This window comes from Schistosoma haematobium, chromosome ZW, assembly GCF_000699445.3.
Source record: "Schistosoma haematobium chromosome ZW, whole genome shotgun sequence".
NCBI lineage: Eukaryota > Metazoa > Platyhelminthes > Trematoda > Strigeidida > Schistosomatidae > Schistosoma > Schistosoma haematobium.
The window spans coordinates 42,374,938-42,400,025 of NC_067195.1; the positions used below are offsets into that span (position 1 = coordinate 42,374,938).

The 25,088-nt window shown below is 34.6% G+C and overlaps 1 protein-coding gene across 2 annotated transcripts in view; it reads left to right on the forward strand.

The window, feature by feature from the left end:
* CDYL2_1 (Chromodomain Y-like protein 2) overlaps positions 1-13,749 on the forward strand; it is a 37,490-nt gene extending 23,741 nt beyond the window's left edge. Inside the window, exons 6-8 of one of the 2 annotated variants that reach the window (XM_035730278.2) lie at positions 5,777-6,388; positions 7,075-7,218; positions 10,362-13,749. In XM_035730278.2, coding sequence (XP_035586681.1) covers positions 5,777-6,388; positions 7,075-7,218; positions 10,362-10,523 — 918 coding nt within the window. In that variant the 3' untranslated portion in view covers positions 10,524-13,749. Of the gene's footprint in view, positions 1-2,619; positions 6,389-7,074 lie in introns of those variants that run through there. The other variant, XM_051211437.1, reaches the window with a different exon arrangement.
* Positions 13,750-25,088: the final 11,339 nt, after the last annotated feature.

The window sequence follows — 25,088 nt, forward strand, 5'->3', positions numbered from 1 at the left end:
CGAAAAGACATCGTTTCTCACGCCAATTTCTTCTCACTTTGATGGGACTTTCTAATCTAACAGCACATAACCGACTGTTAATGAGGATCCAATCGATTAGTGCTGCCTCAGCTCTAGCGCTTAGTGCGACACCAACTATAGCAACACCAGACGAAGATCCCACAGGGTCCCTGGATAAACGCACGTAAAACAATCTTTTTGAAGCGACAGATGGAGAGCTTATTTGTAGTACTTCACTAGAGTCTTGAATACGGATCTCGGTTAGACAACAAACGTCGATATTAAGACTTTCCAAAGACATAACCAGCCCTATCTGTTGTCCGACCTGCATAAGTGTGCGAACGTTGAAGGCAGCCAGTTTGAATGGTGCACGTGGTTTCAGAAAAACTGCTTCAGTATTCGTATTTAGTGGTATCATACAATTTTCAATCAGGCAGTGACTCGAGAACGTTTAGATAGAACCGAGTTTCCAGCATAGGCGAGCTGCTGTATAAGTCGAAAAATAAGGATACACAGAGTGGGAATAAAAGAGAGTGGATAAGTGACGTGGTAAATAATAATAATGTGAATCATTTGATTGTTAATCGCAGCAAGAATAGTATTTTCCATAAATATAGATAGTTCATCATAATTGTGCGTGGGCTGTGATACTACTTGGGTGCCCAGACCGAAGCAGGTGGTTTTCTTAGGGGGCCACACCCCGAGCCTTCGACCTGAAGGCCTAATCCACAAGGCAGTGGAGCATCGTGAGGAGATGCAGTTCCATGGTAGCCGGTGACCAACGATTGGTTCATACGCCATTTGTTCCCTCAGGATACTGGAGCCCATGTGTACCATTGGTTTTGAATCCGGTTAAAGCGCCAGACATTCGCTTTTCGTCCTCTCATTTTCGTAAACAACACGAAGGCACGAAAAGGCAATGAGTAGGACTTCCCTGACAGAGGCTGTATACGCGTGGCCGTGTGAGAGTATTTCGAGAGAGACAGCGGGCTCATCCCACTCTCGGCCATATCAGGGCATTTGGGGGTAGGGTTCGTCTAAGTCTTTGGAAAATCTTGTTATTGACGTTTGCTGTGTGTATGAGATCCCTATCCAAGACTAGTGAAGCACTGAAAATTCACTCTCGTTTCAAGTCGAATAGCTTGTCTCAAGTCCCCCTTACTCAAGGACTCTGTGTCATCCTTGTTTTCCATCTCCGAAAAGCCCTCGAAATATTCCAGTGAAACAACAACAAATTTCTTTCCGAAGGTCACTTGTCTGAAGTAAAATCAGTAGATGATGATAATCAATGGTGGTTATTATCTTGGCCCATCGACATAAACCATCACATAAAATCGAAAATTGTACAATCAAAGGTTCCATCTGGTGGTCACCAAACAGCCTTAAGCTTTTCAAATCAGTTGATGTAGAGTGAATTCGCAGTGCTTCACTAGTCTTGAATACGGATCTCACACATACAGTAGATGCCAATAATGAGATTTTCCAAAGACACAGATGAACCTATTTGTTATTCAATTTGCGTTCAAACTTTATACTAATCAGTAACTTGGATTTGTCTAGACACTACAGAATTCCCACTACTGATAAGTTGCTTTATAAGCAATAAAATACAAGTAAATACAGGGTGGGATCGAATAAAGGATAGAAAAATGGAGTAAGGTAAACTAGAAACACTTGAACTAAGTGGGTAATACTTTTCTTTTGAGTTAGAAGTCAATCGCAGCTAGCGAATAAATTTTTTTACAATTCTTCATTGCTATATTTATAATAAGGCTGGGATACTGCCTAGGTTCCCAGATCAAAGCAGTTGTTTTTCTCAGAGACCCACTTCTCGAACCAAAAGGCACTAGGAAAACGTCAGGCGAAAAATCCCATGGTAGCCGTGACCGAGGATGGGTTTATATGACATTCGTTCCCTCAGGATTTTGGAGCGCATATACACCATTAGTTTGAAGTCGGGGTTTTTCAACTCCCTTTGTGGATTTTCCATATCCACTAACCAGGTTATAGCTCAGGGAATTTGCTTTTCCTACTGTGTCCGTAATTAACACCACCTCGAGAATGCAGTAGTTATAAGAAGACGAAGATTATCAGAACTATGTGATATATTCCAAACAATCTGATCACACATATGCTTGTTAGGAACATTTATACATATAAAAATAAAAGGTCAACTAGACTGGAAATGTTGATAATATTGGCTTATTATCCAGAGTAATTACGTTTCAAATTGTGTTCACATTATTATTACTCTTATTACTATCCTTGTGTCCTCTTACCCCCATTTTCACTCTAGTTGACCTTTTATTTTTATATATAAATGTTCTTAAGAAGCATATTTGTGGTCAGATTGTTCGGAATGTATGGCGCTAATATATCACATAATTCTAATAATCTTATTATTATTACATTATCGAAATTTACCAGAGAAATTAATTGCTTTAAATTCAGTGGTTGCAAAATCACTCAAATAGCTTCTACCGATGTGTATTGAGGATATACAATTTTAATGTAATAATACTGTATATCGGTATGGGGGGGGCGTTAGACCCGATGTAGATAGTATATATATATATATATATATATATATATATATATATATATATATTCAAATTAAAACGAAGTTGAAAACAATACGTAATGAAGCAGTTATGTGTGTTGATGACACATTTGTTGCTTGCAGTAGTCGCAAATATCCTGTCAGTATGCTGAATCTTTTTAATATAATGCACACTCGAATATACATTTTACAATGGAGCATGAGCGTAGTGATAAGTTTCATTTTTAGACCTTAGTATTTAACAATGGAAATGGTAGTTTCGTCGAAAGGATATCTAAAGGGGACTTTATTTAAATTCAAATAGCTTCTTTCCGGTAATTGACAAATCAGCTTAGGTTAGAATTTTATTTAATCGAGTACGAAAATTGTGTTCTGAGGAAAAGATTGGAAAGAAATCTACTTTTTTTTAATGAAGTCTTAAGAATAATGATAATCCACAAATATTTTTTAGTAAAAATGCGAAGATAAGAACAAAAGTAATAGTGTGCTAAAGTGGAGAAAATAACTTTCTTCATAAAACTTGGCTTCAAAAGGGACGAAATATCTAGCAAGATTGGTTCTAGAGTAACAGCTGCATCAAAAAAACTTCAGTCAGTCAGTCAGTCAGTAGCAACGCAGAACTTCGCACGTAGGTACATCAGTTCGTGTTACCATACCACATTAGCACAGAGATGCATTTGTCGATTCAAATCCCATAGTGGTAGAGGTAGTAAAAGTATAAGCAGTAATCGGAAAGATTAGGGCTTGAAGATGTTATTCAAGAAGTATAATACAGTGAAATAAATTTGGAAAGAGAAAAAGAAGGGACATGAAGGTCTCAGAAGATTAGAATTTGAGAGAACATAAAGAGTGGATGAATCTGCTCCATTGCAGACAATTTTGAGCCATGTCATTCAGGGTCTCTAACCATCGGTTGCTATCATCTCGCGGATCCCAACCAGGTAGTCTACACCTACCAACATAGCTCAATCCACTTGTCAGTGAATTCATGGATTTGTGCCATATTGTGGTCTGGCCGCCCCTAACATTCTTCCAACCTACTACACTATTGAACATCTTTTTTGGTGGAGTTTTGTTCTATGAGCTGGATGGTTTGGTCGTAGAGCTTTCATCGTTCTTCTGAACGACGTCATCAGCACAAACATCAGATAGAACATCGCACGTCGAGGCAGTCGGTGATTGGGCATACGTAACACGTGTCCCAGCCATCTCAACTGATGAAGTTTCGCTACTTCATCAATTGATTTGCCATCCTTACCTAGTACCCGTTTCCTAACAACTGAGTTATTTACTCGATGATCCCAGAATATACGAGCAATGTTTCAAAGACATCTATGATCGAATACTAGTAACCCACGAATATCCTCTACTCTTACCGGCCATGTTTCACTGCCATAAAGTAGGACGGGACGAACTGTTGCGCAGTAAACACATTTGATCGGTTGACGGATAAATAAGGCAAGTAGTTATGTATACTGGTTTACATGTACGTGTCAAAGCATATACATTGGAAGAACGAAAAGCAGTGTTGATGTCCTCATTTCTTAGTTCATTATTCAGAAGTTTAGAATAGGAGGTTAGTATGTCTTTAACGGTTCAATCACCCGTCAATTACTTGATAGTGAATATGACGTTGAGGTTTCAAAATCGTTCACAATTTTTGGTAAACAAGGAACTTTGAATATACTACGTTTTGTCTTAACCATTACTATCGAAGGGTTTAAACCATAATTGTGGATTCAAAAACATACTGTTGTCAACTTTATTTTGTTCTGGTGACCCATTTTCAATGTCTAGTTTCGTAAGGACTTTTTTTTAACAATTAAAGTTTGATTTTTTCGAACTTGATTAATTTTTATCTGAGTTTTATTAACCAAAATATTATAATCAATCCTTTGTGTTGTCACTATGTATCTTTTTATGTAAACTCTTCTATTAACCTATCTTCATGCACTTTATAAGAGATCGCAGATTGATAGATCTTGAACATGTACATTATTCGGTCCCGTTCAGTGGTCTGAAGTTTAAGTATCTGCGTACGATACCAGAGGTCTTGGGTTGGATTCCCGGTTGCGAAGTGGTGGATGTACACTACTGATGAATCTCACTTTACGACGAAACGACCGTTCATTGCCTCCAGGATTCCAACGGTTGTCTAATTTAGGTCAATTCGTGATCTCAGTAGGAAATCTAGAATTTTCACACTAACATAAGTATCCATCCGTTTGAAAATCTTTTATAATTCTTCTATATCGATTGCTGCTTTATTAATCTCTATCAATGAGAACATTTTTTATACTGTGAAGCAAAGTATGTACACTGATGTTTAAAGATTAACATTTGTGTTTAGGTTGTAAGTAACTGATAAGAAACAATGAAATAAAATGGATTAATACAATTCTGCTACGTTTGTTCCCTTTGCTGTATTCAGAATTGTCAATCGGAAAAGTATTATTCATTATGTAACATTTCATGGTATTCATATCACGTCCAGCTAGATTGTCGCTCAGGTTCATTTCGTTTTTAGTGAGAGTTTTTCTCCTTATCAACCGTCCTTTTAAGAAGTTTCTAGCTGAGCAAAGCTCTGTGATATTACATTTCTGTCATTTGTGTTGAGAATTCTGTCGTTTATAACATACTGGCAATAAATAAATACTACAGACTCAGCGTTAATTACCCAAAAATGATTGTCTCTGACTAATAAATTACTGATTTGTATCAGTTATAAGAAGATGCATAAAAACGAACTCATTATTCAGAAAAAAATTTTAAGACGTGATTGCAGTCAAGGTAAGAGTAATGTATTGTTTAGTATAACAAAATATTTATCGTTCTATTAATCACTGTCACTACATGCTAAATTATTATATCAATAATCTACTGACCATTAAGACATCAGTTATCACTTGTATCTCTTTCTGATTAAAATCGAGGCAAGACAGTTCGATTAGGTTACAAACAGTTGCTTAATTCTCATTCAAATGATCAATAAATGAAAATTTCAGTTATTTTACGAAGATAGAGACCAAGCACGTGTTTTATAATATTTCGTTGGAACTCGTTGGATCTATATCGTAAAAAAGATGGTTTAAACTCATCTTTTGACCTAAATTTCATCATCATATTGATAATATCAGTGTTAATTTCTCTTCAGTATTTAATTTTATTTGTATTTTGGAAATTCTGTACTTTTCTTATGTATTTGCATTTGTGAAGGTCCTTGAAGAATTAACCATTGTTTTGAACCGAGCAACACATGATACAAGTCGTTTAATCATGATTTCTGGGACAGGAACTGTGTTTAGCTCCGGAATAGACTTGACAACAATTACGGGCGATCTTTTAAGAAGTGCATTTATTGGTCCATCTTCATGTGATTCATCTCGCAGTTCATCCTCAAGTTCAGCCAATGTATTCGCTTCACGTAATTCAAATCATCATAAAATTGGAGCTGATAATTCAAAATCACATCATTCTGATAATACAAATTGTTCATTTTCTCAAACTAACTATGACTCAAATTTAAATTCATCATCTCACAGAAATGCAAATAGAGTTCATTCATTTTTCTGCTCACCAAATGCTTCAAATGTCGGACGTCTAGCAGCAGCTTTAAGGTCATTTTTATTGGCATTAGTTTCATTTCCTAAACCTGTTGTAGTTGGTGTAAATGGTCCAGCATTAGGACTGGCTGTTGCTATATTACCTTTGTGTGACATTGTTTACATAAGTGACTCAGCTACATTTTATATGCCATATACTCGACTTGGTCAAATCCCTGAAGGAGCATCAACTTACACTTTAAACAGTCTTGTTGGTATGCCTTTGGTAAGTTGTATGAAATATTTATCTTTCATATGTATCAAATTTTGATCTTATTATTCGTTACCTTAATATAAGATATATGAAATAACTTATTGGAATGCAATGAAAAAGAACTGACAAAATAATCGCGAATTTACAGTATGTTGTTACTATTTGCATCAGGCAGCGACAAAATCATTGTCTATCAGAACTGAGAGTCTGTAAGAAATGTTCTGTTTTAGTTAGTGATGAAAGAACGAACTGTTAATGCAATTCGCCAAGTCCATATATATATATATTCATTGATCTTCATATGAACTGTTATATGACGAATTTTTGAACCAAAATGAATCTCAGTGTTTGATATTCGTTTGTTCAGAACAAAATAAATTTTATAAACTAACTCATTGTACCAATGTTTGAGTCTTGTTTCTGTTGTTATGGTTGTCGACCGACTCCCTAAGATGAAGTAAGCGAAGCAGGTCTTAATCTATAACTCACTTATTAGAAGTTAAATGTTTTAATCATCAATCCATAATATAATTAAAATTCAGACAGTCTACGAAATAATAACATTTTCAACATTTATTTTGCTTTAATTCCGTGGTAATTGATTTTATTTTTTCCGGTTCGATTTCCGAAGTTGTTTTTATTAAAAAACATCCGTTTATTCATATCGAATATTTCTCTTCATAAAAATTATTGTACAGGCAAACGAACTATTATTAGCAGGTCGTAAATTGTCCGCACGTGAAGCTTTACAACGAGGTTTAGCTTCTGATCTTTTGTTCCCCAAAAGTTTTAAACAAGAACTACTTCTCCGTTGTCGAAAATTAGCAGAAAATTCGTGTATGGTGGGTATCTTTGTACTTGTTATTATTTTTTCATTTATCTATTCCTTGATTTCTAGGTGTTTAAATATTTACTACCTTAAAAATGATGTTATGAATTTATTTTCCCATTTTTTTTACATATCACTTCAGCAACCTGATATAGTCTTTATTTGAATGTTTATAGTTTGTTCTCATATTTCATCTCATGAGATTTCGTAAACACGTTATTGTGTTTTCCGATGGTAAATAGATATATAGCAGAGACTTACTGGTTTCTCGTATATATAATAAGAGAAAATTTTTAGAAGACGATTGCTGACTAGAATATCAAGCTATAAACGCACAGTACTTCTTAACTATGAAGTTTAATGGTTCTCGTTTAAATGTCTTTTTTACGAAAACATTACTCTCAGTCTAACGTCTCGATAGTTCTTTTGATTGGACCATGGTTAGTGACGTGTCACATCTCATACTGCTTTAATATGTTTTTAACTTTCGTTAAAAAAGCGACAATGGAAAATCTGGAAAGCAAATGAGTATGTGTAGAATGTTGTGGAATTATCAAGCAATGTAGAGTTCTCACTTTTAATACTATCCGTTCGTAATTAGTTAGTTAATATTAACCAAAACTATTCATTACGAAATATGGATTACAGACTTTCAGTCTTTTTGATTTTAATAGTTGAATTTATGAGTCGATCTAAGCTAGACCGCCATTGAAAACCTAAAAGCACTGAACGGCCATTTTATCCTAGTATCGGATTCCTCAGGAGTGCGCATCCACGATTCCGCGTGCGGGATCTAAGACTACTAAACTTAGATCGATTCATAAATTCAGCTATTAAAATTACTACGATCACCACAAATCCCCATTCTGATTTTGCTTTTAATCTGTAAGTATTATCGTAATGACTTACAGTGTTGCCAGTAATGGATCTTATTTAACTCCTAATTTTCAGCCATTACGACATGCTAATCGTTATGTTCGTTCTAGGCTGTTTGTTTTCTCAGTTTTAGATTTGTTGTCTCTAAAGTCTTGAAAGTAGTAATCCTCCAGAAACTCTTGAATTTCGGGACAGATGTCAATTTCACGACCCTTACGTCTACTCCAAAATAAAAAATATGAATAACCTCTTTGGGAAACAAGCAAACTAATTGTTATATTCGCAAAAAACTTTCATATCCGTCTTATTTCAACGTACCTCACAGTTCTCTTACATTCACTTCTGATTCCTGTCTTATTTAGACACGTATTTCTATTTGTTGTTCTGACCTGTTTAAATAGCCTTGGTATACCAAATAATTATTTGAAGAAAGCCGTCTCTCAATACAACGTAATCTATGTATTGTAAGATCACTCTTGACATTCAAACCTCCTGCCTTGATCCTTTGTACCTTGATACAAATTACACAACAATAAGGTTTAGTTAAGATTGTCTGTTCATAATTTCTGTTCTTGACATACAGATACGCACGTTTAAAATAGGCTTCCATTCGGAGTTAGATGGTGGTTAGAGGTAGTCGACAGGAAACCCTGGACCCGGGTCTCGTGCTACTTGGCACTCGTTAGCAAGGTGTACCTGTAATCTTGAGGGAACTGGTGCTCCCTGGCGGATTCGATCTCGTGTCACCCAGCTTCACAGTCAGAGACGTTACCACTGAGCTATCCGAGCCGTGACTAACCTCCTGTAGGACTGAGATGTAATCACAATTGATTGATCACTGGGTAGTGATCAATGTCATGTGTGTCAAGTCCTTATTAGTGTAGATCGAATGCTATCGACCATGTTGCAATGCAGATCGCAATCTATTTTTGACTAGGATTAACTTACAGGTCAGTTATCACTGGTGTGGTTTATGAAGTCCACTTGGAATTCAAATCTGTGCTCGTCTACTTCATATTACAGTCAATCACCGATATCTAGTATTTGTTCAGGTTCTTCAAATAAAGTATACGCATAAGTTGTGATTGCACTTTGATATGTGCGCATGTTTTCTTACTTTTTAATGGTCGATATTCATTATCTTAACAGAAATAGCGTGAATAAATTATCTGCATCTACTGTTGCAACCAATTATCAAGCTATGTTAAGTTTAATTAGAGGTACCAGTCTACCAAAAGATCTAGACATCCATAGGCTGTTAGTACGTGACCCTATAAAAGTACTGAATTTATCTCCTTGCGATTTCATGATCTAACCATTGATTGATTTTGAAAACATGCAAGTGAAGCAGCATTCATAAGCCGATTTTCAGTAACAACATATCACCTCGAAACACGTTAGCGGCTTCTATACCCCTAACGCCTGTTGTTCATGTTTAGGCGTGATAAAACATATCTAGAAAAAGCAGTTTATAACATGGCCTGGCAAAACAAAGGATAGTTTTTTTTGCTTTTAATAAATAGTAATATATATATTAAGGTAATTAAGTTTGATTGTATTTTTGTTTGATCTTTGTCTTACAATTTTTCCGATTTGTATATTTGAACGGTGAAAGAACAATGCTCGTAGCTACGATCTTTTAGTGTTTTAATTCTAATATTTATTGTTTTTTTTCTCTCATTTTCTGAAGAGACTATCAAATGTTTTGTGTCGGTTCACTTGTGGTTTTTTGCGCTGTGAACGAAAAATGGATGAATTCATGATCTAGTAATTTCTAGAAGTTTAGTGATAATTAGTTGAAATCATCGTACTACACTTTTACATGATTGTGTATTCTATCAGTGAAACATGTTTTGTGAAATTTCCCAAACAAGGTTTCATGAGATATAATTTGGATTGTTAAAAGAACTTCATGAAACACTAGGATAATGTAGCGGACTAATTATTGCTCACGAAATTAGATTTCCGTTTTCGAAGCTCTCCGGTAAAATTATTTCAATAAACAACAGAAGAAGCTACAGTAAAAAAAGAATAAATTTATGTGAGAAATATGAGACGGAAAGTAAATATGATCAGGTATCATATGAAATTTAAACAATTGGAGGAAATGAGCTTTATTGATGACTCATTCACCATTGAGGTTAAACATCTAGTTTTGCTTTGCTAAGAACTGTTAAAAATGTTTTGTGTTCACCTTAATCTTATTATAAACTTAATTTAATAGTGATTTCTTTATGTAAAAATTGAAGTGGTCGATTTTCTCTCCTTATCAAATTTTAGTCATTGGAAATCACTAAATGTATGATGAAAATGCAACATCGTGAACGTATTGAATATGTGATTAACGCCGAATGTAAAAAACTATTAGAATGTTGGCAAACTGCAGAATTTCGTTGTACAGCTATGGAGTTCATTTTAAATGAAATGGATGATTTTGTGTAAATATACTGTCTTGTTCTACTTTTCCGTATTCAATTATCTCATATATAACACGATAAATTGTTATTGTTACTAAAACAATTATTGTCATCGTCATAACTTATTATTCTATGTTAATATAACGTTCTATACAATAAAGTTTATGCAATCATACACACTAGTGTTATTCCCGTGTATGACATTCCATATTCTTTCGTTTTTATATAATCATACATAACATGTATCAGTTTTATATAATCATTATTATAATAGAACCATATCTGTATATTTTTGTTTGGTCTTTCACATTTTCTGCTTTTACGTTCTACTTCGTTTTCGAAACAGTAGTTCGCTTTTAAAACTATCATCCTGTTCACCCATACTTCCTGTTTATCTTGCCATTCTATCCCTTTTAAATCATTGATGATTTTAATGACTGTAAAATTTACATTTCTCTTCGTGTATGTGTCTGGACGTGTACATATTTGTGTACTTTATCTTCCACTAATGTCGTTGAAATGCATGTTCATATATATATAGTGCCTAGTCTATTACTAATAATTTTTATCTTCTCTCCGGTAGCTACTGTCATAGTTGACAGTTTTATCATTTCCGTCTGGCTATTTTTCTTCACCAATCTATCTTATTTCATTTCTGAATGTCAACCTGTACTCATTATTACTATTATTAAAATTGCTGTTACTCTTTTAATCAATCAATGTTCTACAATCTCTACACCTTTTTGACAATCCATTCATTATTTAATGTTAAACACAAAGAAGCAGCTCATGTTTTTTTTTCGTATCTGTGTATATTTTGTTTATTTGCATGTGATACGAGAAAAATATACTGTAGTTTACTTCCTTCCAATATTCCTTTTTTTGTAAAAGAAAACTGTATTTTTTAAAAGAGAAGTGTTCATCCAGTTTGTCATAACTTTCCGTTCCAATTCTGAATTTTCAGGATTTCAGTGTTTTTTTACATTGTAGAATAATAGGTTAGTTGGATGGGTAAAATCAATTTTCTGGCATTTTATCGGTTATCATAGTTGTTACTGTTGGTCTTAACGAGGACTTTCCTGTAAAAAAAAGTTTCTACCGTACCTGTAAAGGGTTGTTTTTTATCGTTGTTTCTTTTCATTTATCGTGATTGATTTATTCAAACAAATAAACTGCTAATCGTCATAGTGATGTAGATCAATGATTAATAATACCTTGGCAATTATAGGAATACTTCTTTAAGATTGTATTTAATGTATGTTGATTTCAATGTGAATGGAATAATTTTATACTGAAGCTGCTGATGGGATTTTAATGGGTAAACAAGCCGATGATTACTTACTTATGCCTTCTACCCCTCTTGGGACATAAGTAACTAACCAGGAATCTCCAAGCAACTCTATTCTGGACTCTCCTCCCATGTTGTCGAGAGGTATTTACGGTCTTTTTATCTGCCTCCAAATTCCACCTTCATGTTTCCTTTGATTTGCCTCTTTTCAACCTTAAGGACGACTACGTTATCCATATCATCCAGCAACACTTAAGGTGTCTACTGTATTGCGTGCTTCTCTTAAGCTATGGAAGTCTTCATAATCTAATCAAAAACCTGAAGAAAGAGGAGAGGCGGAAGTGGGAAGTGTTGTTTGACACCAGTCTTCACTTGGAATTCATCTGTGAGGTGCCTCCATACATGACTTTGTAATAAAGTCCGTCATAGGAGCTCCGTATGATGGTGATGATGTTCTCGGGCACTCTATAGTTTCAAGTAAGATTCCACAAGTCTTTCCAGTTTGAACTGTCGCATGCTATTTCACAATTATGGTAGTTGTTGTATGGCGATAAATTTCATTTGGCTGATTGCTCAGCAACGATGTCCTGTGTCGCAATTTGGTCGGTACATGATATATCCTCACGAAATCCGATTTGTTGATTTGAGAGTATGGTGTCTACTGAAACTTTCGTTTGGTCCAGTAACACTCTGTTGATAACTTTGCCTGGAACTGACAGTAGTATGATGTCACTTACTAAGATCTCCTTTCTTCAATGTTTTGATAGGGTATCCCTCTTGAACTTGTCCTCCCGTTCAGAGCTTCCTGAAGAGAATATGTTGCAGTTGCCTCTATACCTGACTTCAGTGCTTCCACCGCTATGCTTTCTGGTCCCTCTACTTTGGCATTCTTGATTTGTCTGATGGCATTGATGTTTTTTATTTCTGGCACAGTAACATTTGTAGGGAGGTCTTTGTGTTATCGGTTGAACGGGACTGGTCTATTCAGGAACTCTTCAAAGTGCTCTACTAGTCTGATCTGCTTCTCTCTAACCTCAGTGACTGATTTTTCTTGTTTGTTCCTGACTGTTTGCTCTGGTCTACTACATTTCCTCACTAGCTTCTTGATTGTATCATTTGGTTGCTTGACATGTCCCTTCCTTCCAGTTTGTTTTATTGTAGTTGCTAGGTCTTTTACATATTTCAACTTGGTGCTTTTCTTCACTCGCATGTTTGCTTCTGTGCCTTGGCTTTCTCCAGTCATGTTCGATTGTTGCCTTGTTGACCTACATTTCCTTAATCTTCTCCAAAATGTGTGCAGAGATCCGTTGTTTATCCTGGTGCTAATTGAGATCTGGGATGTTGAATCTACTGTTTTTAATTTCTTTCTTGTTGTTCTCCATAACGCTTTCCTCAATGGAAATAATCTTGTAAGGTGTTACGATGTTCAGAAAAATATACCAATAATTATCATGTTAAGTCTGATGGTGGCCTTGGACTTCAAATGTACACTCCCTATTGGTCGATATTTATTTCACTTGTTAAATATTGTACAAATGTTGTTTTCTATTTTATGGTACTATGTGGTCTGGTTGATTGGTTTATAAATAGAGTATGTCTGAAATATAATGATTCATATCTCAGAGGCTGTGACTTGCGTTCTGTACTCAACTGGCTGGGATAGACAGCGCAGCAGGGCCAATCGGGACTCTTGGTCGTTCATTACGTGTTTACGTGTCACTGAGTCGATCAATAAGACGCTGCGCATCTAACCTGTAGTCCACACGTTACAACAATTGGCGACGGGGTAGAAAAAATTTTGAACCCTCTAATTGGACGAGATTCAGCTTATCAGAATCTATACTCACACACGTTTCAACATAAGGCTCGCAACAAATTGCTGAGGTCTATTTTCAACTCTTGGATCTTGCTAGCGTCTTGAATAAACGCTGATTTAGGTTTTTTCGGTTGTACTTGTCTAAATATTCAATGCTTTCTTAAATTCAGTTTGGATTTATTTATCGCCATGTGGAGACTCTTTAGCTACAAGTACGGAGTTTAATGGATTGTTTCTCTATTGGATTTTTTCTTTCTAGTTTGCACTGTGAACCCTACACTCAAGTATCTTTCAACCAGGCTTTGAGCCGACAGTAGCTCTTGAAGGACTTCAAGTGGAATTAATCTGATGATAGCTACGATCCACCTTCGTAAACTTGGTAATTAAGTGTTTTGGGGCGAAGTTTTTCTACACAAATGACCAATTTATTGATAAATTTTTTAGTGGTAAACTATGATTTATAGAATCGATTATGTCAGGACTGAGACATTCATTAATGATGATATATGATCTAGTGGATTCCACCTCAGTAAGGTTTTCATCATGAAACTCGAACGTTTTAGGCTAGATCTGGTGTAAGTGGTCATTTCTAAGTAACCTCAAACGGTCGAGACTATAATTTATGGACGAGTCAATCAGAAGCGTTTGAGGGATTTCAAAGTCACGGCGCCAATTTCAGTACCTGATGCTCACGTACGATCGGTTCACGGAGGATTTTAGAGAAGACATTGTAATTGAGCGTCTACAACAAATGGGACTACTAAGAAGTTCCTTTGTTTGTGATTGTAGATCTTGTGCAGACTGCAGTGATGATGTTGTCTTTCGATGTAATATATGTTGGAGGAATAAGTCTGCCAGAAGACGAACTTTTTCGCTCGATCCAGATTGAGGCTAAGGTAAATTATGATAATTGTTACAAAGTAGATAATAAAAGCACCAGTAACACTGGCTGCAACATTTTCAGATGTTACTGAAGCTTCGGCTGTTCAGTGGTATGAGTATTGTAGAGTTATATACGCAGTGAAAATGACAAGCTTACATGAGTCGTCTGGGGGAGTCGCGAGAATCGTTGAAATAAACGAAACAGTTGTCAGAAAAGGAAAACTCAACAGAGGACATAGTGTTAAAGAAGACTGGGTAAGGAACACTCCCATAAATATACCTCACAGGTCCTTGGAATATACGATAGGTCATCTCAAAAGGGACACTTCTAGCGGGTTAGAAACCGACAGGATACAACGATAATACCAATTATACGGGAATATGTGCAGCCGGGTACTACAATATATACGGGTGATCGGAGAGGGTACCGCTACCTTCATATAATTGGAAATGTGCATCGTGTTGCTGTCCACAAGCGTCAGAATGTTCTTGTTTAGTCTCTTTTCCATTCTTGTGTACTAAAGATTTTTAATAGTGTGTTAGTTATGAGATATATAATTTAGATATATTCGGAAATAATATAACAATAATTATGAAGTGGATATGTTTATGTGCTTCTGGTGATTTATCAATCAAGTTTGGGTTTTGTACGTTTATCCGTACCAATTTTTCGAACTGCTCTATCACAGAAAAGAATTTACTAATTCAGACAAGAAAATTTCATAGCTTGGCAAACTCCTAAAGAGTTACACCAAAAGCGTTTATATGGCTAATGAAGTCAGACCAGAAATTCCATTCACATGATGAATCGAATATCCATTAGCTGAAAAGTTTTGGCATATTCGCTTGTGATAACGACTTATCATAAGAATATACCTAATTACCTATAACTTTCTGACCAATTAAATGTTTGAAAGAAATTGTTAGTTAACTGGGCCATAACAACTATATACTGTATATTGGGCCTCTGACGGTTGCCACTTTTCACTAATAAGTTACATTTAACACAAGTATATAAGTAGAGTTAGTTAATATTAATAGTTATAAATGGAAATCAAGAACCGATCTAAGTTAGACAACCATTGGAAGCCCACACTTAATAATTTATTTGATTATGACAAGGTAGATTGTGACAGTGAGATCGACAAAATAATTTCTATACTAAATTTTGGAGAGAGATTAGGATCCACCTCTGATGTACAATATCAAATGAAATGTATTCAGTGAAAATTGACGACATAAATTTGAACGAATGTAGGAGTTTTGTTCACTCCACATCTTATAAGACTTAATATACTTCATTGTTTGTTATTATTCTTTTTTTTTCTAACTATATTATTTACGTTTAGCATTCGCTACTTTAAATAGTATTATTTTAATTTCATTTTCCTTCATCTGGTTGTTGTGGAGCTTGAATACACATTTGCAGAAAGTTCACTTGATTTGCAACTTCTACGCTGTTAATGGTTGACGTATAAAAGTAGTGTAAATATATGACTGAGACATCTTGACTTGTTAAATAAAAGTGTTGTACATACACCTGTTTATAAAAAATGACTAATTTTTAATCAATAATACGTCATTAAATTTTAGGTAGTGAAACAGCGATTCATCAATTTATTTCTAAAGGTTGTTGTATAGACCAATTGAAGATAAACAAATTTCGTAGAAACTTTTATTGATCTACTTATCTTGGAAACATATAAGTGTTTGCTGACAGACAATAGTTTAACAAAATTAAAGTTATCCCTACATAGAAAAACTAGGTAGCAAATCGTTACGAAGTTTACGACTAGAAGTCACTGTGTAGTGAACTGGACACCAGCAGGGACAATCGAATGTACTTAGCACAAACTTACAGGACTTGTTAATAAAATCTAACAATCAAATAGTAAATACATAATTTGCGAAATATCCACCGATTGTCTCATAATGACTCAGACTTCATTGTTCTTGCATTTTCATACAAATTGCATTCTGTTTCCATTCTTTACTATTCGATTCTCTTTTCTCTCTGCTGCCAGACATTCTGTTCACGACTAACATCATCTATTACTTATGTCAGTATAAGTAGCACACACCATAACTGTAATGTTTAACCAGTTAAAAGGTTTTTGTCAGTAGTTGAAACTAATGTTGGCTAATGAAATATTCAATAGTGGAGAAACAGTTTTATAAAGTAAAATATTTAGAACTGTTTATGCATTTTGTCTTGTGGCGACATTAGCTTGATAATTAGACAAAACTATGGGACAGACAGATTTTACACGTGAGTTTAGAATTCCTTACCAGTATCGGCCCACAACCCCAGCATGAGATCGAACTCAGAAAGTTCAGATCTTCCAATAAACAAGATATTTTGAAGCTATGGAATTGAATTCTCGTGGTCTAAGTTCCCGATTTCATCAATGTGTGATGTATCTCGATGATCATCCAGTATCAACAGTGATTAAAATACCATCTGATTTTCGACTTCCCTGACTTCTCATTAGAATATCGAGAAAACTATTTCGAAGCTCGATACTAGCGACCATTCTAAGAACTATATGGTGAATACACTTTCAAAGGTAAATTATAGTTTACGAAGTGTGTATATATTAGTCTTATGTTAAGTAATATAAAAATGTTGTATAACGACGAAATTAAAAATCCTAATGTGACCAAATCTGAAAAAATATTGATCGGACAAGTGCACACTATTCAGTTCTCTCAATAAGCTCTGTAAATTTATTTGAATCAAATCATTTTTAAAAGTTCAAAATCTAAAAAATAAAATTTAAATAGAAAATTCTAAATAAATTTTTTTTAAAGATAAACACCATGGTTGTTTCATTTTATCAAAACTCCACTGTATTCTGAATAGCGTTCACCAATAATTGATATCAGTAAAAAATATACTAGTAAAAACCACCGGATGAACTTTCCTTAGTAGTGTCATGACTGGTCGTCAATTTTTATGACTGAGTCGCCAATTGTTATGCCAGAAACGCTTATTACTTACACTTGTCAAATAAGGAACCACTGAAATTCCCATAACGCGAAGTAAGAACTCCAAGACTGGTACAAGTGAAGATTCGCCAAGCCCCGAACAAGATGACCGCCGTCGAAAATACACATTTAAATACTGATTGTTCATCCATTTTGATTATTGATTTGGATAAAATCACATACGAAAAATACCCAGGCTTATTACAAATCACATGCTTCGTGTCATGCTGAGCCTGGTTCATGTTAAATTAATACAAGACTATTGTATCTGAAAATGACATCACACTGAAATACATTAATTTAATACCGAATAAAATCTCATACTGGAAAACAGAATAAATATTACACTGAGTAATCATCACATTGAATTAAAAACACGAAAGTAATGTTGAACAAGAAGTCACAATGAGTAGAAGGTTGTAATTTTTTCTTTTCATCCCGTCATATCAACTAGTTTAAGACTTATGAACAGTTTGTTCCAACTTCAGAGAATATAGTGAATTCTTTTTGGTGTATTGTATTAAGAATTGCGTGACAAGGTATGTCCAAAACAAGTACAATTTTTTTACAAGCACCAAAAAGTGTTACCACACTACACTTCGTCCAAAAAGTATCCATATCACTATTGTTAATTATAACGTAATTTAAAGCGAATTTAACAAAATGATGGTTAAGTCATCATTTACCTGCTAAGTAAATATGAAGACGGTCCATGGGTGAACTTGAGGAATCTCTAAGGAACCCAAAAAGATCCAAAGATATTCCATCCAATAATCTTTTGGAAGAATATTCCAGAATCCATACGTGTATCTTCCCTATTGGACAAATGCTAATAACCCCCTGTATGCGGATTAGAGGACTATAATGATGATCTCGTTCTTACTAAAAACTATATATACCTGACAGTTCTGTACCACAGTTGACACTGTTTGGAATAGCATTCCTTTCACTTGGCTTCTGTTTTCTCATTTCCGAATTGGGACTGTCCTAGCATTCGAGTGTTCAAGTTATATGCGGTATATTAAGAATTTAAGCTCTAGATATAACAAGTGGCAACGGGGTGGAGAAAAAACCATGACAGTCAGCATACAGAATTGTCGTCGGTGTTCTTGAACGACATTGGTTGTTAATTAGTCATACAGCATTTTTCATTACCGTGCTGATTCATACGGAAACAGAAAATGGCTCTCCCTTCTGATCAATTGCAGTTGCTATTTCAGCGACAACAGCAGCATTTTAAAAAGTATCTGTTGGAATTTATAGAAGAATTACACACATGTCTGCTGAATCATCCATACTTTGGAGATGTGACGGGACTTAATGAACTAATTTCTAAACTGCGTACGGAGCTGGAAAATGATTGCATACTGAATGTATGTGTCAGTGAAGGACTCCATAAATCCTTGACAAGCATTGATTTAAACGAAACAGTAGCAATTATACATGATCTGCCCAGTGATCCAAGAATGTTCATTTCAGAAACATGCCATGCAGTGAGTTCAAATCCCATTATCCCCAAAACACAATATACAAGCAGTGATTTGTCCAGCTCACAGAAAGATGAGGTGTTGTTATATAGTTATGAAGAAACAAAATAAATCGAGCAGCATAATTAAGACAGTTGCATCAAATGCAGCTCATCATTCTACGACAAACGTTTCCGATGAATCTGCTTATCAGGATTCTCTAGTTGTTTTACCAAATATGAGTTATCGTAATGACTCATTTTTGATACACATAGTTCCCTTTATCATTTTGAAAAGAGCAAGAACAAAGATTTTAGCAGATTAGCATGAATTCATTTTATCTCGTAGGTTCTCGTCAACTGCTTACAATCTGTGATATTTAAAAATCATAATTATATAATGGGTTTAAATTGCTTACTGAATATTGTAAATATATACCTAATGTGAAAGAATATTCTACAAGATTAATTGTGACAACCGTTCAAAAGTGGATAAGAACTTTCGTCTAAATTTGAACGAATAGTTTCACAATATTTGGGCGCCGAGTTAAAGTGAGACATTAAAAAGAAGAATATATTTGTAAAATCTCAGCGAATGAATTTTAAGTAAATCCAACGTTTCGCCTGGCAATCCGGTCCAAGCTTTTTCAAGGAAAATATAATCAAACAACAAAATTATCGAATATAAATAGGTACAAGGTTCTTCGGTTTACTGTATACTGAATAAGTCATCTAACCAATGTGAAGGATTTTTTTATAAATAGGTATTTGTATTAATGTGTAAGAGACATGTTTATATAAAAAAAATGAAAATAATAAGGGTCAAATTGTGTTTATGAAATCAAATGTAATGACTGTAATGCAACGTATGTAGGTGAAACATCAAGGCAACTGAATGTGAGGGTGAAGGAACACAAACTGTGCTTAAAGCACATTCCTAAATCCTCAACTGATGTAAAAAAGCTTGAGAACAGATCAGCGATAGCATTACACTCGATTGAATCGGGTCATACAGTTGATTTCAATGGCACGAGAATCATTCAAAAAGGATTTAATTCTTACAAAGAACGACTAACAGCCGAAGCCCTACATATATGGGCTAATTCAAACAATATTAATAGGAGAGATGGAATACAACTAGCTGTCCCATGGCAACTAATAATTAATAAGTAAACCTGATCTCCTTTTTGCAATTTGATATATCTATGCCATAGTAACTAATTGGTAGATAATGCGTTCAATGATTCAAATCTGTTATCTTATCTGAATATGTTAAACAATTGACTGGAACATTAAAATAACACACACTTTCAATTACATATACATTCCTCTTTTATTTTGTTTACTTATTTATCTTCATTTAATGCAGGCTGTGGCATTTTTTGATTCATTTCATATATAAAAATGATCTGATTTTCCTAATATACACAGACCGAAGTCAATATTTAGTTGAATGAAATTTCTTCTCACGGCACTTGCGTATAAACACATTCTGTTGTCTTAACACGTTTTGGTTCCATAACACATACCTTGTCCTTATGTGTATAAAAACAGTTTGTCATAACCTTGAATTTACCTTGTAATCCTTAAGTCATTCTATGGCCTAGGATAACACGACAATTTCTTATTCCTTCTCTCCCCTTGGTTATTTTCAAATGAACTTTTATTTGTTTGACCTTTATTATTTTCATTTTTTTTATATAAACATGTCTCTTACACATTAATACAAATACCTATTTATAAAAAAATCCTTCACATTGGTTAGATGACTTATTCAGTATACAGTAAACCGAAGAACCTTGTACCTATTTATATTCGATAATTTTGTTGTTTGATTATATTTTCCTTGAAAAAGCTTGGACCGGATTGCCAGGCGAAACGTTGGATTTACTTAAAATTCATTCGCTGAGATTTTACAAATATATTCTTCTTTTTAATGTCTCACTTTAACTCGGCGCCCAAATATTGTGAAACTATTCGTTCAAATTTAGACGAAAGTTCTTATCCACTTTTGAACGGTTGTCACAATTAATCTTGTAGAATATTCTTTCACATTAGGTATATATTTACAATATTCAGTAAGCAATTTAAACCCATTATATAATTATGATTTTTAAATATCACAGATTGTAAGCAGCTGACGAGACTCATTTTTGATCATATTTATTACAAAAATGAGAAACATATGTATATATCAAATGATGATCAAGTACCTAATGAAAGTTTGATAGATGCTGATTATCCTAGTGATTTTCAAGAAATTCGATGAAAATGTTTCAGAAGAATCAAACCCTCATGACTTCATTTTAAGTGTCGTTGATCCTCACCATCTAGTCAGTTCTAGTGGAATTTCTATTCAATGTGAGAAACATTTTTTAATAGAGTCATATTGATTGTAACTTGGGGACCCAACATTATTTCGTGGGGAAGGATAAAGTCAGAAGATCTAAAGTCGGGATCCAAACTTTGAGTCTTCAAAAAAAAGAAAAGATGATATGATGGAAAGAAAAACCAATTTTTGATTGATTTACTCATTATGAGTTTTGTTCAACATTACTTCCATTTTGATTCAATGTGATGATCATTCAGTGTAGTATTTGTATTGTTTTCTCATATGATATTTTATTCTGTATAATATATGATATTCTTGTATTTCATAGACATGAACTATGCTCAGTATGTGATTTGTTATAACTGAGTATTTTTATATTTGTAAAAAGTAACTAAGTATTTATTATCCATTCATGAATATGAAGAGTGTTCACTTCAAATCAATCAATCCTTTAGAGTTAAATGAAAGAAGTTTGTCAACTGTAATAACATCTCATATCTTGATTTAAAGTTATAACGTCTTAAAATGGGTAACGTTTGACATAGTAAAGAATTTATTTAATTTAAATGTCTGAAGTAAATTATTTCTATAGATTAGTGAACAATATTTATTGCCGATATTCAATACTGTGAAATTTCTAGTTCAAATCTTAGTGAAATAATTTGATAAATGAAGCTACGTGTGTACTAATGAATACTTTTTCAGAATAGGACTGATAGGTTGCAGGTTCGAATCCCGCAAGGCGGGGTCGTGGATGCGCACTGCTGAGGAATCTCACAATAGGACGAAACGGCCGTCCAGTGCTTCCAGGTTTTTCATGGTGGTCTAGCTTCAACTGACTCATGATCCCAACTACTGAAGTATACTTTTTCATCGGATTGACCTGCGTACTGGGATAAGAACCATAATACTGACATTATATTTTATAATATACATTATGAAGTCAGGTAAATGGTTGTACTTGAATCGTTCAAAATTATGAGTAATCCTGCATCTTTTTAACACTATATTCGACTGTCGAAAAGTGTCTTTTCACTATAGTTTCATTGTCCACACGCTTTTCACAAAATGTCTTTTCGTAAATATCACTAAATATGAAACAGCTCTATGGATTCCCTATCAATAAACGAACACTTAAATTTCAATTCTGACCAAGTCAAAATATGCTTCAACCAAAATATTACTATTGGCATTAGAGATCCGATTAGAGTACGTTGAATATAAATTGTAACTAATGTTATTATGATCAATAAATAATTTTAATGTTAACTGGTCTTAAGTGTTGATGAACTGAATAAATAGCATGACTGTCAAAATGTATTTCCTATTTATATGCATATCTTAGATCTTGAAAATGAAATCAGAACGTCTTTAGTGCTTTTTTGGACGAATAATTAGTATAAAGGTTCCGAAAAAATAAAAGCATTAGGGGATAGTAAAACTAAGTCACCGATAATTCTCTGAAACCCAGTGAGTTGAAAACAACACAACTCTGTGGCTAGGTCAAATTTACAAGACGGAATTTCCTCTCTACTCTGTTATATATAATTATCTATGCCAGAAAAATTGAAAAGTATTCGACTCAGAACTTGAAACACTTACATAAATAAGAAGTTAAGAGTTTATATAACTGCTAACAGGTTACTGTAACAGTAATGAAGAAAATGTGCATTTTGTGATTAATATGAATTTGTGGTATACCTTCGTCGTTTTTCAATAAATAAAATATCATTTAAACTACTCGGTAAGTGAATTCAATCTATACTAAGTAGTTTCTGTTAACTATCTCCACTTAGTGCCTTATATCTAGACTTCTGATGATTTTCCATCATGTTTTACATAAAACGTACATTGCATTTGCAAAACATTTTGAAAAACCACAGTTATGCGCACAAAAGAAACTTGTACAGTCCCTTCTTCGTCCTCGATCTTAATATCGTATCACTTTTTTTCTTTTCCTTATTCACTGATATCTACTTCCCTCCTATCTTCTTCGCTATAGACCTTTTGCCTCCAACTGACTTGTTTCTATTTCTTTGATCTTCCTGAATACAATTCGTTTCCATTCCAACATTTTATCTTATCAGGCCGAGCCTTCCATTCTCAATTACAATTTTTAATTCATCATCATGGTGAATGTTCAGGATTCCAGCAACAGCAACAACAACACAGTTACTATCAGTTCCCTTAGTAAGAATAACGTTTTTATGCCATTATTTACCTACCTTATCACTTTTATCATGTTTAGGAAAATCTTCATTGTTATTATTAACAATTTTAGAAAACAGTATATATTGAGATTGTTATGACCTTGATGTCTGGGTTTTCTATCACACGAATTATCCATCAATCAGAATACGACTTATACGAACCTTCACACTATGCCAACCAATGACGTTCAAGCGGTGTGGACAGTCTAGCGCCTTATTGGTCCTAGGTCCTTCTAGCCCGTCTGCTTGAGTCCAAAACACAACACCAGCTTCCGCAATATGAGTCAAATCATGCATTTCAAACATACTCTTTTTATATACCAATCAAGCAGACCACGTCGTACCATAAAATAGAAAACAACATTTGTACAATATTTGACAAGTGAAATAAATATTGACCAATAGGAAATGTCCATTTAAAGTCCAAGGACACCATTGGACTTAACAGAATAATTATTGAATAGTTATACGAAATTCATTTGCCCCACGGCAATTTTTTTTAAAAAACCCCCACCCACCCTTTTTAAAAATGTTTTTTCAACCCAAAATTGCAATATTTTTCATCCCGTTTCGTCCAATGAAATGGCTAGTTTCGAAGTTCGTTTTTAATTTGTTAGTTATGTTTTGTCGGATTGCTATAAAACATCAGTACTTGTCGACGAAGTACATTTTAATCATCATTATGGAGGACAGTAACGTGCCTAGTACAAGCGCTGTTGTTTCTCACGTAACAGAAATAGAGGAAGTCTTTTTGACAACGTTGTTTCTCGTTGCGTTCCCATCGATTGAAGCGTTGAAGTCCGCTATCACAAATTATGAAAGATCAACTTACTGTCATTATGTAGTTCGAGATTCGCATTTGTGCAGAAATGAAAACTCGTACATTAAATTTGTGTGCTGGAGACATGGCCGTATAACATCTAGCGGTTCGTCACAGCGGATTAGACGGAGGAGGTAATTTTATAAATGTTATTAACATTTTTTGTCATGAAGGGCTTCCATGAACACTGAATGTCCGGCCTTCATGTATTGTAAGATTATCGACGGCTACTGGACTGTTGTACGTGGGAATGTGCATCACAATCACGAGTGCAATTCCCTAAGGTACCAAGGAAATTCATGGGTGCGCAGGTTAACAGAGGCCCAGTTTGAAAAATGTGCGACCGCTGCTAATATCTGGTACTGCTTCATTCCACATTAAGAATTATGCTTACCATTCTTATGGGCTGAACCGCAGTTGTACAGTGGAACAAGCATGTCGACTAACTTTACAACGCCGTTGATGCATCGAGGAAATGTCGATTTGGATGAAACGTTAAGTAACGACGAGGATGACGTAGTTTCTATAAACTCAGAAGAGTTAACAGAACGGGACATCAAAAATGAAGAAGATGAAGAGAACCGTTTGTGTGACATCTGTAATCTTGCACAGCCGCCCTATGAAACTGGTGATGAAGTGGGTTGGGTTTTCTGTCCTTTGGAAGCTATGTTTCATAGATTCTGTGCTTATGACCCATCACCGAACGTACGAGCAGTACACTGTCCGATGTGTGGCGCCATTACCAACTAATAGTTTGGACGTCCCACCGCGAGAACGATTAAAGGCCCT